The sequence below is a fragment of the Arachis ipaensis genome, chromosome B08 (assembly GCF_000816755.2).
Source record: "Arachis ipaensis cultivar K30076 chromosome B08, Araip1.1, whole genome shotgun sequence".
In the NCBI taxonomy this organism is placed as follows: domain Eukaryota; kingdom Viridiplantae; phylum Streptophyta; class Magnoliopsida; order Fabales; family Fabaceae; genus Arachis; species Arachis ipaensis.
Genome location: NC_029792.2, coordinates 34,228,320 through 34,244,554, shown reverse-complemented (window position 1 = coordinate 34,244,554; position 16,235 = coordinate 34,228,320). Strand labels below are relative to the sequence as shown.

Here is a 16,235-nt window from a genome sequence, read left to right as displayed (position 1 = left end):
TCTTTCGGCATATATAAGTGCAGTTTGGCAGTTAATGAGATTTGTCCCAGATGTCACGAAAGGGCGGAATCAGTTGCTCACTACATTAGAGATTGTGCAAAGCTAAGGTGGTATGGAATACTCTTGATCCTTCCTTATTGAAAAATGCTAGTTTAGGTTTCTTTAGAAGCCTGAATTCGAAAGGTTATGCGTGTAAAGAAAGTGGGGGGCATGCCTAAACCCTAAACCCTAAATTATCTAACAAAAAAATAAGAATAAAAAAAATCATCTAATAATCAAATCAAATAAAAAAAGATAACTATAAAAATACAAAAGATAACCTTTGCTTCTCAAAACACGCTACTGCTACTGCCTTTGCTTCTCAAAAACGCTACTGCTACTGCCTTTGCTTCTCAAAACAGTGAAACACGCTAGCTATTGGCTTTGTTTTGCTTCTCTATTCAACAAACAACACTCCTTTTATCTTTGAGTTCAAATATAAAAAATTAGGTATTTTTTATTTATTTAATTTAATATTATTTTATATTTTACTATTTATTTAATTTAATTTTTTATATAATAAAAATATTATAATATTTAATAAGTATTGATATTATTGTATTTTGATAAATTCATAAAAAAAAATTCAATAAATATTATAAATTTTAATATTTATCCTTCTAACTTTTTTTTTTTACATATTTTACAGAATATATATTCAAATTTTTATACAAAATAATGATGAAAAATCAAAGAATTGATGTATTTTTTAAGAGAAAGGCTAATATTCAAGAAGGGGAACATATAACTTCTACAATATTAACACTTGTAGATAGTTCTTCTACTATAATGAATCACGAAGAAAGTGAGATACAACCTCCAAAAATTCAAAGAGTTGCATCTGATGAGTTTGATCTTAATTCTTTGGAACGAGACCCTGGAAAACGGCTTCAAATTTGGCAATATCACCCAAACCAGAGAGATGAAGTTAGACGAGCTTATCTTAAATGGGGTCCATATCAAAAACATCTTGACAATTATCCTCTATCTGGTACGAAGCATCCAAGACGATTTCAATATGCTTGGTTTGGTATTTTTCCTTCATGGTTAGAGTATTCACCTTCTGAAGATGCTGCATATTGTTTATTTTGTTATTTGGTTAGCAAAAAATCCAGTGGACATAATGGGTCAGATATTTTTATTAGTAAAGGGTTTAGAAATTGGAAAAAAGTTAATGATGGAAAGAATTGTGCTTTTCTTAAACATATTGGAGATCCTTGCTCACCACACAATAATGCAGTTGGAGCATGTCTAGATTTATTGAATCAGGCAAGTCACATCCAAAATGTAATTAAGGATCATACTTCTGAGGAAATTCAAAAGAATCGATTGCGTCTAAAATCCTCCATTGATGTAACTCGTTGGCTTACATTTCAAGCTTGTGCTTTCAGAGGCCATGATGAGACTCCTGAATCAAAAAATCGAGGTAATTTTCTTGAAATGATAAAACTCATAACATCTTACAATGATGAAGTTGCAAGAACTGTGTTAGAAAATGCTCCATATAATGCTAAATATACTTCACATCAAATTCAAAAAGAAATCTTGCATATACTCTCAAACAAGGTGAGAAAGTATATTTGTGAAGAAATTGGAGATTCCAAGTTTTGCATTGTAGTAGATGAAGCTCGTGATGAATCCAAAAGAGAACAAATGGCACTTGTTTTGAGATTTGTTGATATACATGGTTTTATTCAAGAGCGTTTTCTTGATCTTGTACATGTCAAAGATACTACATCATTAACTCTAAAACAAGAATTGTGCGGCATTCTTTCTCGGCATGGTCTTGATGTCTCTAATATTCGTGGTCAAGGATATGATGGCGCCAGCAACATGAGAGGAGAATGGAATGGGTTACAAGCATTATTCTTAAAAGATTGTCCTTATGCTTACTATATCCACTGTTTTGCTCACCGATTACAACTTGCATTAGTTGCTGCATCAAGAGAAGTTATTCCTGTACATCAGTTTTTTTCAAAATTGACTTTCATCGTCAATATCATTTGTTCTTCTAGTAAGCGACATGATGAGTTACATGCTGTCAAGACAGATGAAATTGTCCATTTATTAGAGATTGATGAACTTGAAACTGGTAAAGGGGCAAATCAAATTGGTACTTTGAAACGAGCAGGTGATACTCGATGGAGTTCTCATTTCTCTTCTGTTTGCAGTTTGATAAATATGTATGGTACAACGTTGACTGTTTTACAAAAGATTATTGTTGATGGATCAACTTATTCTCAGCGTGGTGATGCAGATAGTGCTTACAATACCCTGACTTCATTTGAGTTTGTATTGATCTTGCATTTGATGAAAGATATGATGGGAATAACTGATATTCTTTGTCAAGCTTTACAAAAGCAGTCTCAAGACATAGTTAATGCTGTGCAACTAGTTCATTCTACAAAAACACTTATCCAAAGCATGAGAGATGACAGATGGGAGGAATTATTAAAAAATGTGAAATCATTTTGTGAGCAACATGATATTCTAATTCCTTATTTAACTGCTTCTTATGTTGCAAGGCAAAGACGCTCGCGTCACCAAAAAGATCATATTACAGTTGAGCATTATTTTAGAGTGGAGATATTTTTAGTCACAATTGATAAGCAATTACAAGAGTTAAATAGCAGATTTAATGATCAAGCAATGGATCTACTAAGTCTGAGCTCTACTCTCATGCCTAAAGATGCTTACAAAAATTTTGACATTGCTAAGATTTCTACTCTTGTTGATAGCTACTATCCCGAAGACTTTACTGAACAAGAGAAGATTAATTTGCCTTTTCAGCTTCAGCATTTTATTCTTGATGTTCGTCAGCATCCAGAAATGAAGAATTTGTCAACTATTCATGAACTGTGTAGATGTTTAGCAGAAACAAAAAAGTCAAAAGTATATTACTTGATTGATAGATTGATTCGTCTGATATTAACTCTTCCAGTTTCTACAGCTACTACAGAGCGATCATTTTCAGCAATGAAAATAATAAAGACAAGGTTAAGAAACAAGATAGAGGACGACTTTCTTGCGAATAATTTGGTTATTTATATTGAGAAAGAAATTGTTGAAAAGTTTAGTTCTGACTCAATTATTGAAGATTTTAAGTCATTAAAAACTCGAAGAGTACCATTATAAATTATTTTATATTTTTTATCTGTAGAATTATTTATTTATTATCTTATTAGTAACAAACTTAANTCGTCTTTCTTTTCCTTTGTCAAGTCACAAAAAATCTATGAATCAATTTCAGAATCTTCTCTGACAAACTCTCTGCATTTCTATATCCACACTCTCAGCTCACGAATGAAGGAAGCAGTAATTAGTAGATTCTACCATCACCATGAATTACAACAAAAATTCTTACAATGTTATTCTCGGTATGTAACATTGTTTATATCTTGTAAAAGCATACAACATTGCATTTAAAATTTAAAGGTTTTCCTTCTCATGAATCAAAACATTATTTTCTAGATCTATATGGCTTACACACACAACACACTAATTATATTAAGTATATACCAAAAATCAATCATCAATCAATCATTGTGTATAGAAATACAAATTTGACTTCCCATAAATAATTTATTATGTTACGGTAAATAAGTTTGATCATTTGTCTACTGTAAATTTGACTATTCTTCTATTATAGGTTTGATTATTCTAGTTACTAATTATTTAGTTGAGAAATATATAAAATAATATGTATAAATATAAAAATTCATAGCGGTTGATTTTTAGTTTATATGCATCATTTTTTCATATCTAACTTAATATGTGAGTGTGTTTACTTATCATCTACAAATGAACATCTCATCTCATTTACAAATGAACCTATAAATTATCTGAAAAAAAAATTGATTTAATCATGCTTAGAAAATTTACATAAAGCAATCATGGAGTAGTGGAAAATACAAGATGTTTATGAAGAAAAATTAAACAAATTTCAGTCTCAGTTCCTTTCTTCTATCTTGTTAGAACAGGGTTAACGTGTTGGTCACATTAGAGGGATACTAAAGGAAAATCATCAGCTGTAAACGAAACCATAGCAAATGTATGTATATGTGACTGTGATGCAGATTAATTTATTCTTTAATTAATCTCTGGCATTCAAAAAAGAAGAATCAGTGTCAGTTACAATTGCACTAGTTTCACCAACTGAGATACCGTAGCTTGGAGTCTCACTTATCTCTCTCTCTCCCCTATGTTGTTGGTAATGTTGTCTCATCATCTCAAATTTCTTCTCATCCAATAAATCATTTGTGCCTGGCATAACATCTGGAACAACTGTGCTTCCTTCAAGCATGCTTACCACTGAAGCCATGGTGGGCCGGAGCACCGGAGAGGCATTGGTGCATAGAAGAGCCACTTTGATCATCACCAGTGCCTCCTCTTTGTTTAAGTCTTCACCCAACCTCCCATCAACAAGTTCCAACAGATTGCCTTTTTCTTTCAAGAGATTTGCCTGTTAAAGTAAAACTCAAACAGCTTTTGATTCTAAATTCAGTCACCAAGTTGAAACAAACAAGCCATTCTTTTCCTCTCATTTTCCTTTTGGTACATCAAGTCCAATGAATTTACAGCAAATTTCATTTTATGTTTTAGTTTTGGTGCAAGAATGTTGCCATTTTTATCAGTGAAGCAATACAAGCATCATAGTGAACAAGATTTTGTAATATTTGCCTGGATAGACACCAGAATTTCTAAAAGTATGAAACACTGATCACATATACATGGACAACTTCCATTTCAATTACTTCAAGAGTTTTTAGAATGCATAATAAATGCATATATGTTGTTGAAAGTTGAACAAGATTCAGTATACAGTTTCTAGACAACAAAATATGCTGCCATTCTAAATAGTCTCAAGGGCAATTAGATTAACATGAATGTTAGGCATTAAGGTTGCATTTGTTTACAAGTACGGGACACTGCGAGACAGGGACACAGAGACATAAAATCGTATTGGGCAGATGAGACATAGACAGAGACATTGTGTTCAAAGACACCGAATTAGTGTATCTTGTATCCATCCTAACAGGAAAAACACATAGATACTAACAAGAGAAACAACTTATTTTTCATTTTTTCTTTCATTATTCTTGTTAATTTTTCATAATTATATTTTTTATTATTTTATTTTTCTTCTCAAATTTTTTGAATGAAAAAAATAAAAATAAATTGAACTTTCATAATTTGTTCTAGCTTATCACCAAACCAAATATAAGAACACTAATTTTTGTGTTTCTATTCTTTGTGTCTTATTCTCAATGTCTTGTTTTGTACTATTCTCAGAACCAAACATAGCCTAAGAAAGCATGAGAAAAGAAGTTACCCAATCAAGTAGAGAGAAGAATTCATCTGTGGGGTTGGTAAGCGTATTGCTCTTCCCACTAACTATTTCCAAAGCGACTATTCCAAAACTATAAACATCAGCTTTGTCCGTCAAATAACCATGCATCGCATACTCCGGAGCGATGTACCCACTGCGACATTGCAAATTCATCAATTACAGAAACCAGAGCACAATCATTTTTCATTTTAAATCCAAGATAAGTAGGGTAATCCAAAACTGATGAGGTATTGTTTTCTTTCCAGTTGAAACAAATGTATGAAATATAATTTGGAAAAGAACAATGTAAAACAATATGAAAAATATAACTCACTAAGTTCCCGCTATTCTGGTGCTTATGTGTGTTTTGTTTTGTTCATCAAGCTTGGCCAAACCAAAATCTGAAATCTTCGGGTTGAGATCTTTATCCAGCAACACATTGGTGGCTTTAATGTCCCTATGAACGATCTTCAATCTTGATTCTCCATGAAGGTAAGCCAAACCTTTAGCAATACCGACACAAATCCTCTGTCTTGTTTGCCAGTGTAATCTCAATTCAGTTTTCCTGTCATAATTTCCATCTGCAATAAATATAGTAGCATCTACTCATGAATATACTACCAATACAACATTAAAAAATTTTAAGAGAAAAAGCAGTGACACTTGAACTTAGGGAGAGAAATCACCGAATAAAGCATGTGCAAGGCTATTATTCTCCATGTATTCATATACAAGCAACAACTGATCCTCCTCCATACAAAATCCATAGAGTTTAACCAAGTAAGGGTGCCGCAAGGCAGAAATCATTCCAATCTCATTTATAAACTCACGATTCCCTTGCACTGATTTATCGGAAAGTTGCTTAACTGCAATTCTTGTGCCATCTGATAAGACACCCTGCATTTTGTGGCATGGAATTAATGTTTTGAAAAGTTTTTTTTTTTTGGGGGGGGGAGCATTTGTCCAGTTACAGTGGATCTTCTTTCATCATGTTCAAGTAAAACTATTGGACAGTGTTTTAAAATCAACCTTGTACACAGGACCAAATCCTCCCTGTCCAATCTTGAAGGCTCTATCAAAGTTGTTTGTTGCTGCTCTTATTTGCCTTAATGTGAATATGGTAGTTTGTGAGTTTATGTCCTTGAGTTCTGCCATCAGAAGCAAACAAACATGTTGTATAAGGAATGTTATACATCATTAATAATGTATATATGTTCGTAGATCTGACATTATATTGGATAATAATGGCCTTATTGGATCCACCATCTCAATGCTGTTACTTTAACAAGCAAGATGATAAATAAAATTAATAGGTACATGACCAATTTATTGGAAACAATTTTAAATTCAGCGGAAGCAAAATTCTATTGTGTGTATGATACTCTTGAGTGTGTCGTTGGAAAGGTTGGTAATTATGATAACCAAAGTTTTTTATGGGTGATGATTACCTTTAGGCACTGAACTTTTTTGTTCAAAACAGTGCTTCCACCAAAGTATGCCAAAAATCAATATGATAATAATTGCTCCTGCAACAACAATGGCAACAATAGCGCCTACAGACAAGCCACCACCATTCACCGAAGGAGGAGGTGGTACAAAATCTGCTTTGTTACATGTAAGAACTTTAGATAAGATTAGATAATGGAGGAGATGGCACGAATAAGAAACTTTGAACAAGTACAGCCCACCTGGATCAACAGATATAGCTGATATAAGAGGACCGTATACTGATCCAAATGGAATAGTAGTTGTCCCTTTTCCAGCCCAATATAAACGGATCTCCAAGGCTTTAGCATTCACAACAGCAGTGAAATTTTTTATTACTGCCTTCCCAACACCCCCTGCTTCCTTTGCAATATTGAAATCCTTCAACACTAACTTTCTCTGCAACATTAAAATCCATATGCTTCATGATTAGTACGGCATTCAAATTCAAACTTCATGCCTTGATCTGGTTAGGAGAAAATGATTTATAATAATAAATCCTCCAATGAATTTAAATCTGGCATCATTAATTTTCTGAGACTAGTACTCTCTAAAGACATTTGTTGAATAATAAACATCACATTTCCAAAGGTATGAAAGTAATGCAACCATGCACCTGAATGTAGATGTCAAATACACGCGTTCCCAGACTGCTATATGTTTTATCATCTGTAAACATTATCTCCGCAAAATGAAGATTTACTGTGTAGTTTCCATTTCCCAGGCAAAATGCATAATAAGTCAGAGAAACGGGAGAAACACGTGCATCCCTATACAGTTCATCATTTTCCATTGCAAGTTTATTTGTAGTAGACCATGTGTAGTAGTCTGCACGACCACTGTCGAAGAAGTGACCGGTGGTAATGAGTGCCCAGTTTGTTCCTTCAGAGAGAAATCTTGCTGGTCCAGTCGTACCCGAATCATCATCATATGTCTTATTTCCAATAGAAACTACTTGCTTTCCACCACAATTTATATAGAGAGAGTACCAAGCTAGGATAAGCAGAAATCGGTGAGCAGCTACTAAGGGAATCAAGCAGCATTAGAAACTAAAAATAGAGAAAAGGTATTTATTAAAATTATTTATTTCTACTCTGTGTCTGTTGCTTCTTTTTATCTTCCCTTTTAGGAATGAATGAAATCTTAGTCTTGAGTTTGATCCTGAATGTTGTTAGCCCCAAAAGTTTAAGGTTTCATGTTTTGTTCCTGACAAGAACTTGATAGCATCATTCTAAACTCAGCAATCATAGAACCTAACACATTCTTCATGAAAGTATGGCAAAACGTGAAAGGCTAATCTCCATTTCTCCTTGTGCCTCAAACTTGAAAAATATATAAATACATTCAAAGCTAACATATTCCAATGTTCAAGTGACACTTAATTCTAAAGGAAATACTTGATAAACTTACTTTTAGTACAGCCAGTGTTTTGCAGACATGAAATATTTCCTCTGAAAGAATAATAGGAGGGAAGGACACCAAAAAAATGTCAGAGCGTTTATAAGCATTGTAAATTCAATAATGAAGCCTGGTGAGTATTAACTTACATGCTATTGCCATTCACGGAGGATGCAAACAAGTTCCTGTGGAAAATGTTTTATGGCTAGAATCAGATATACTTCTAAAATTTTACACACATAAAGAAGAAAGAAGAAAGTTAAAAATGCATAAATGCATGGATACTTACGTGCTTCCCTGTTGACAACCTGGCTCCTCTGACTTTCTTATGCTGAAGTTGTTAAATGAGAGATCTCTAAATAAAGTTCATGGAATGGGTTCAGAATCTAAGAAGCAGCAATACATTATATTTATGTACTATATTTATTGACTTCATAGAACATTTATTGCTTAACAAAATCGTAACAATATCTGATAGACATCCATTCTAGCATCAATTCTTGTCTAACGCATTTTCCCTAGGTCATATAGAAATTTAAACCTATTTTTAAGGGTAAGTGATTTATTTCAACAACAATATATGTCACTAGCAAGACATTTATTTCAACAACAATATATGTCACTAGAAAGACATAAGCTTAAGATGTGTTAAGATTTATAGTACTCATGCACTACTTCCCCCATTTATTTACTACAAATGTCACCAGTTTGATATCAAATTGGTATATCTTCATGAACCAATTGTTTATAATATAGAATTAATAGAATGGAAGGGTATACAAGGCTACTTTTTTACTTGTATAGGTGGAGCACCAAAAATCTTGAAAATATTTCCTTCAAAGTGCTTCAGTTGCTCTGATAACACAACCCTAGACCATATTATGATGAACCAAAAGCATAGTATGGCACGTTACCAAAAAGTTGCCTTTTCTTCATATTCCAAAAAACATGCTTTATACTTTATACTAAACAGAGAGAGGGAGGGAAAATAAACCGAGCATATATGAAAGTGCAATGAATGGTTCAAGCTTCTGGAGATACTCTCAAAATTTATGTATTTTGAAATTTGATAAATGCCAAAGTTGTGTCTTTGTCCAATAAACAGAGTTGAGTTGAAATCTTGAGGATATAAAGCACAATCATATCAGCTAAGAGTTCCCAAATGTGTAAAATAAAAAATTCATATTCACTCAAAGGAGAAAAGGAACAATAACTAGTGTAAGGGCAATATTTAAAAAGACAAAAATAAAAATGATAAATTTAATTCAAGGAATAGTGTACTAGCATTTGGAAGACAACTTACACAAAATCTGGTTTAGATATCCAATCGGGCAGTGGTCCAGTTAGAAGGTTCCTAGTTAAAAATCTATCAAAACCAAGATAAAGATGTCAGTTCATAGAGTTTAGAATTGTTTATGAACTAAAACATCAATAAATAAGCTCATCCAATTAATTTTTACAGTCCCCAAGGTCTCTTCTATTGCCTTAATCGATTCCACTTCACCAATATCATTTTTAATGCAGTTACAAACATGAATCAATTACCCAAATGACAGTTCTTCTATGAAACTAAAAACATACTGGTAATGCTACACAAATTCCAGTGATACTTTTCATGTTATTTCAAATGATTGGATCATATTATTAGCAAAAAGACAAATAAGATACAATCTTATTTGAACAAGATAGTACTCAATACTTTCAATGACACAGTCCTACTTTCCAAGGGGAGCAATGCAGCTAGAGCTATCTGAAAATTGTACTTCCAAATTAAATGGAATAGCACCACCAAGCTAAAGAAGACCTTTTCCCCATTTAGGTGTAATCCTATAATAAAACAAGGACAGCATCTTACAGCATGTCCATTTTCTGTAGTTCAGCAAAGCTGCTCGGAATCTGCCCACTTATTTTGTTGTAGCTGAGATCTCTGATAATGAAATTATATCAACAATGTTATAAAACAGAAACAAAAGATGGTTCTTAATTCTATATGCTGCAAAAGAAGAAAGATGTTGCAGTTCTTCACCATATTAATGAGAAAAAAAAAAAATCAATCCACACTTACAGAACTTTCAAATTAGTCAAGTTCCCAAGATTTTCAGGCATTGCTCCAATAATATTGCAACTCCTCAACATTCTGGGAAACATATAATACTTCTCTTATTTACAAAAGCAATGAGGCACGATTATCACTTCTTAATTTAAATAGTTGAAAAATTTTCCTTGGAAAGAAATTGACTCACGCAGTGAAATAGTACTCACAGTGTTTGCAAATTTGTGATTCTATCAAGTTGGGGAAAAGGTGAATCGGATCCATTCAAGTCACTAATTCTCCTGCATATATCATATTCTAAACATGGTCAGAAAAGCTTTGTTTCTTGTTTGTTTTTCTTTTTTCTTTTTTTTTTTCCTTAAAATGAACTTGCTTTTAAAAGCCGGCAAAAATAAACCACTTATACTTACAAGTCAGTAAGGTTCTTCATAAGTGAAATTCCTGAAGGAATTGGTCCACTGAAGCCACTACCCTGGATTACCCTATATTTTTTTAAAGGAAAAAGAAAAACAACATTGAGTCATGAAAAGTTGACAATAATGAATAAAACAATAGAAAAGCAGTTGACGATCACAAAGCAAAAGGGAAAAATTTTCTCACATTGTCTCAACACTTCTCCAGTTCTGAATAAAATTGGGTATTGATCCAGAGAATTGATTGTCACCTAGTCGACTGCATTACAAGATGGTTAAAAACTTAAAATTAAATACTAGAATAAAATACAGTCTGAAACAAAATAGGTAGAAGAAAAAAGAAGGAAGCTCACATGTTCTTCAGTGTAGTGAGGTTAGCAAATGATGCAGGCAACTCTCCAGTGAAATTATTGGAAGTAAGAAGTCTAAAACCAATCAATCAAAGAACAAACCATATATTTAAAACTTTAGAAGTAGAAACCAATCAGTAAAATAAATAATAAAATGGTAACACATTGATTTTCTGAAATAATAATAGTAACAATTGTAAAAGGCTTACAGTGTTTCAATTTGGGGAAGGCTCCCAAGCTCCATAGGTAGATTTCCAGATAATTGATTGAACTCCAGGACCCTATCCACTAAACTTTAAGTTGCTCCCAACAATTTCCATTGGAATGAAAAAAGGAAAACAGAAATGCTCTGTTGGAAAACCAGAAACTTACAAACTTTTGAGAGTGGTTATATTTCCTAGTTCCTTTGGGATTGAACCTGTTACTCGATTTCCATAAAGAGAACTGGCAAAAGGGAACATTAATATTTAATATTAGAATCATGTTTCATACGAAAAGCAAAAGACAGTTAACAACTTCAAACTAAAACAACATGCACATGAAAATGATGTAATGAAGAAATTATTAGATTTACACCCTCTTAGTGTCCTGTAAAATTCTACTAACTCATTTCAATATTTGACAAAGTTTAGATCATAAGCTAACTAGTAGTAGACATTATCATGAATCATGAACCATGATTGAAATGTCAAGCACTGAATGGAATTAGTATAACCGTATCTGATGGGCTAAGAAAGTGAAACATTTCACACTAAAAATATCTATAATCATATGCTCTACACAGACCATGCTACGATGCATGGGATTGAACTTCGCAGATCATGCATCAAGGTAATCCAATGGTATAAATTTGCATCCTGCACCTTAACGCAAAATCACTCTCACACTATTCAATACCTTAGTGCACAATGCACCAACTTCAACTTGGTGCATCTAAGACATTTTCATCTTCCTCATACAAGGAAGAAAAATATGAGAGACTAAATTAAAGGAATGAGAAAAAGAGAGAGAGAAAGAAATTACATGTTGACAAGATTCAAGGAACTCCATTGCTTTGGAATTGTGCCGTTAAGGTAGTTGAGGGTGAGATCACTATAACAAACAGTGAAAACCAAGTGAGAGCAAAGATAGTGATGAAATTTGAAAAGAGAAACAGAAAATGTGAGTGTGGAACTAACATTTCTTGTAGGTAAGGCAACCTTGCAAGCTGTGGCGGAAGACTACCAGAAAGATTTTGTGATTTCAGAACTCTGTATAGGCCATATATTTTTTCATCAACTGCCATACTCGCATGTCCCATCACACTTGTTAACGTATTTATTTTTGAAAAGGATTTTTTTTATTGATTTTATACATTGAGAATATAAAATAACAAACCATAATACTAAAATTCAAGAAACGGACAATTTATTATGCATAATTCTGTTTGTTAGTTATCATGTTGGGTGGCTACTTCCTATGAGGTAGCATCTGTCTAAACTTCCATTGGGCTGCATAACAATTCTTAGGGTTTAGGATAATTTATTTGGAATTTTGTTTTCTAAAATAAAATTTTTTATGATACACTTATGATATTTAGCTATAGAAACTATTTTTACCTATGTGACTCTACCTAACAAGTTTTACATTGCTAACGACTAGAATTTAAACTCAAAATATTTTACCTAATTATTTAACACTAGAAGCGAAATATTGTTGAATGTGGATCTAGAAGCAACGCTTACATGCTAACTACATGGCAGAGAGTGTGATTAGAGAAAGAACAATCACAAGTTACTGCATTTAGTTCTGAATAAGATTTTGAAGCAGGGGAAGTCCAATTCCTTTCTCCGCTACATGGATCTACGCTGAAGTCCCAATCCTTCTTCCCAAGCGTGTTCCCAATCTCTTTGAGAACTTCCACTGAATTCACAATATCAATTTTATAATAATTAAGAAGCAAATCAAAGTCACCATTGTTCGTGTGAAACTTAAATAATATACATGAAAATAAAATATATATATATATATATACATTTGTTAATTACCTTCCTGTTGTTTTAGAGTGGCTCCAGAAACTAATGGTGATGCAAGGAGGGAGAGAAAGAAGATAGTTATGAGTTTCATGCTTTGAAGTTTGAAGTTTGTGCAAAATTTGCAGGGACTTGAAAGTAAATAAGTTAGGCAATTAAGCATAGAAAAGTGCAAAACAGCAAATGGTTTACGGTTCTACTAGCAAATTGGAACACAACACAACACATGCTCCTGCACAAGAAGCTCATTATAATAATAATATATATATTATCAATCATGCTAGACTAGGTGTTCATAAAAAAATTAGTTGCTAAATTAATTATATAAAATGTATATTAAAATATAAAATATATATTAGTAAAGACTAGAGCAGGAACTTTTTCTGTGTCCACACCATCCTTAAGCTGTGTTTGACACTTTGACTACTGTTCGTTTCTCTCAGAAAACGAATGCACAAATATAAAGATACTCGTAAACACAAACAATATAGATGTAGGTAAATATATGTAATTTATTTAGTTGTTAAGTTAGTAATAAAAAAATATAAATTTATTTGTCATTGAAAATCAAATTTTATTTCTGATAAAAAGAAAATTATTGGTGATAAAGATAATGACAATTTTATTTGTCATTGAAAATCAAAATTTATTTCTGATAAAAAGTAAGAAAAATAGAAGTGTATTGTCATTTTTTTCTCTAATAAATATAAATAACAATCAAACATAACATAAATTATCAAGTAAAATATTTAAATATTGTATATCTATGAGGTCATTTCACTTGAGATTTTTTTTTTTTAAGTTAAAATCATTTTTTTTAAAAATTCAAAATTTCATGTGAAATTACATGAATAATTCATTATATATTATGTACATGATATAATACTTTGGTTTTACTTGTAGACAGCGTTTGCAGACATTATTGGATCGTGGTACTATTAAATCTGGTTTATGGCCTCAGTCCACGCCTAAGTTTACCGTTTACGGATGTGGCCCAGCCGCCCAGGCCTAGAACATTGAAAAGTAAATAACGGGTGCAGTTAATTTGATCAAGAGTTTAAGAATAAAGGACCATTTTGAGAAAGAAAATTGAAAAAGTAGGAGCAAGACTTTAAAATTATGTGGTATTTTTTTTTTTGTGACTGAACATAACACAAAGAAAAAACACCTAAGAAAAAGAGTAGCACTCCTCTCTAATAATAATGTCTAAATTATTAGGGGGTTGTAACCACTCTAGGTACACCTGCTTGTTTAAAGCAGCAGTCTTAGCCATTAAATCAGCCGCTCTGTTTGCTGTACGCTGGATGAGCACTAAAGTAGCTGTCCAATTGCGCTGAAGCATCTCTTTGATTTTGCCAAGCAGATCAGAGTCATTCGTAATCATGCTGGTTGTGCCTCGCGAAACAAGAAGAAATGCATCAAGATTATCAGTTTCACATATGACCTCTTTACACTCGCAATCCCAAGCCATAACAAGCCCTCTCCAAATAGCATGAAGCTCACAAGAGAGAACACTAGAAAGAGGTATACTGGCAGAACAACCTTTCATCCAAATTCCCATGCTGTCTCTAATAATACATCCAAAGCCAACTAATTGTCCATTTTCAAAAACGCTTGCATCGCAGTTCACTTTACAGACATTCATTGGAGGTGGTTCCCAGTTATATTGCAAAGAGGAAGGAATAATATGTTTTTGGTTGGTAACAACCTTAGAGAAATCGCGAGCAGCATGTTGAACTAAGTGAACAATTTTCTCCTTACTCCATGGATCATCTTGATGGAAGATGTCATTGTTCCTATCCCTCCAAATCCACCAAAAGGCCGCTGCAAAGAGAAACTCATTTTTGTTGAGGTTAGAACGAATCCAAGACACAAAATTCAAATTAGAGTCCTCAGCGGTCATTCCCAAATTTAAGCTAATCCAAATCTGACGAGCTTTTTGGCAAGTCCTAAAGCAGTGGTTAATATCCTCTAGAGCAAGATAACATCGCTGACAAAAATCAAAAGTAGCAAGACCTCTTTGAAACCGGTAACTAGTTGTGGGAACTTCGTTGTTGAGACAAAGCCAGAGCAGACACTTTATCTTCTCCGGTATTCTCAAGCGCCAAAGCCAAAGCCAATTTTCATTATCGTTCCAGCCAAATTTCTTCTTCAATAGCCATTCATACCCGCTTTTAGTCGAGTAGGTGATAGTATTTGAGTTTGTCCAAAACCAACCTGTTTTATCTCCTGCCTGCTTGATAGGATCAAAGAGCATCAAATCAAGTTTAACTTCTTCCGGAATCATTGTGCAAAGAATATCCCACTGCCAATGTCCATGGTACCAGACCCAATCTCTCCATGCACAAAACAAATAAATAAGGAGAAATTGGATCTCCTTGCCTGAGTCTTTTGCGAGGTTGGAAGCTATCCAGTCTATTCCCATTCCAGATGATGGAACGATTTGAAGCCTGAACACAATTCATTACAAGCCGAATAATTAGAGAAGGAAAGCCAAAAGATTCAAGAGTGTGCTCAAGAAAATTTCAATCAACTCTGTCATAAGCCTTTTCTAAATCAATCTTAAAAGCCATAGCTCCTTTTCTAGACTTTGTCCGCTTAAGAAAGTGAAGAACTTCTTGGGCCACAATAATATTATCAGGCGCTCCTCTACCATGTATAAACCCTCCCTGAGTTGGGCTAACAATCTCATCCAAAAAAGGTCGTAATCTATTAACCAGCACTTTAGTCACTAGCTTATAAATAGGGGTGTGCATGGTTCAGTTTTTTCATAAACTGAACTGAAACTGCACCAAACCATTTTAAATGGTTTAGAAACTGAACCAAACTGCTTTGTCATATAAGAAACTGGTTTTAAACCAGTTTATAATACAGTGCACCAGTTTAAACCAGTTCATAAAAATAAAACTGGTTTTAATTAAAAAAACCAGTTTAAACTGGTTTATGCCTAAAACTAGTTTTCACACCCTCTCTCTCCCTCTCTTCCTTTCCTCTCTCTTTCTCTCTCTCTCTCCTTCCTCTCTCTCTCTCTCTCTCCCCTTTTCTCTCCCTTCCCCTCTCTCTCTCTCCTACCCTCCTCTCTCTCTCTCTTTCTCTCTCTCTCTCCATTTTCCCTTTCTCTCTCTCTCTCCTCTCTCTCTCCTCCCCCCCCCTCCT

The 16,235-nt window shown here is 33.4% G+C and overlaps 2 protein-coding genes across 5 annotated transcripts; one reads left to right on the top strand and one right to left on the bottom strand.

The window, feature by feature from the left end:
• On the top strand, positions 665–3,174 carry LOC107610907 (zinc finger MYM-type protein 1-like). Its single transcript, XM_021109287.1, has one exon. It carries the CDS (start codon positions 718–720, stop codon positions 3,172–3,174), a length of 2,457 nt encoding a protein of 818 aa, XP_020964946.1. The 5' UTR covers positions 665–717.
• LOC107613206 (probable leucine-rich repeat receptor-like serine/threonine-protein kinase At3g14840) lies at positions 4,066–13,321 on the bottom strand. Of its 4 annotated transcripts, XM_016315096.2 has the most exons (24): positions 13,095–13,319; positions 12,792–12,969; positions 12,246–12,317; positions 12,091–12,159; positions 11,440–11,511; positions 11,277–11,348; positions 11,071–11,142; positions 10,905–10,976; positions 10,715–10,786; positions 10,514–10,585; positions 10,317–10,388; positions 10,107–10,178; positions 9,555–9,617; positions 8,541–8,606; positions 8,401–8,436; positions 8,264–8,304; positions 7,470–7,846; positions 7,057–7,252; positions 6,817–6,969; positions 6,398–6,516; positions 6,055–6,265; positions 5,703–5,949; positions 5,372–5,522; positions 4,066–4,501 (listed from the first exon to the last, which is right to left on the bottom strand). In XM_016315096.2, the coding sequence occupies exons 1-24, from the start codon at positions 13,240–13,242 to the stop codon at positions 4,133–4,135; spliced, it is 3,072 nt and encodes a 1,023-aa protein (XP_016170582.1). In that variant the 5' UTR covers positions 13,243–13,319; the 3' UTR covers positions 4,066–4,132. The 4 variants fall into 4 exon arrangements, with proteins under 4 accessions (XP_016170582.1, XP_016170581.1, XP_020964945.1 ...); XM_016315095.2 differs by having other exon boundaries at positions 6,817–7,252; positions 13,095–13,321; XM_021109286.1 differs by having other exon boundaries at positions 6,817–7,252; positions 11,277–11,355; positions 12,838–12,969.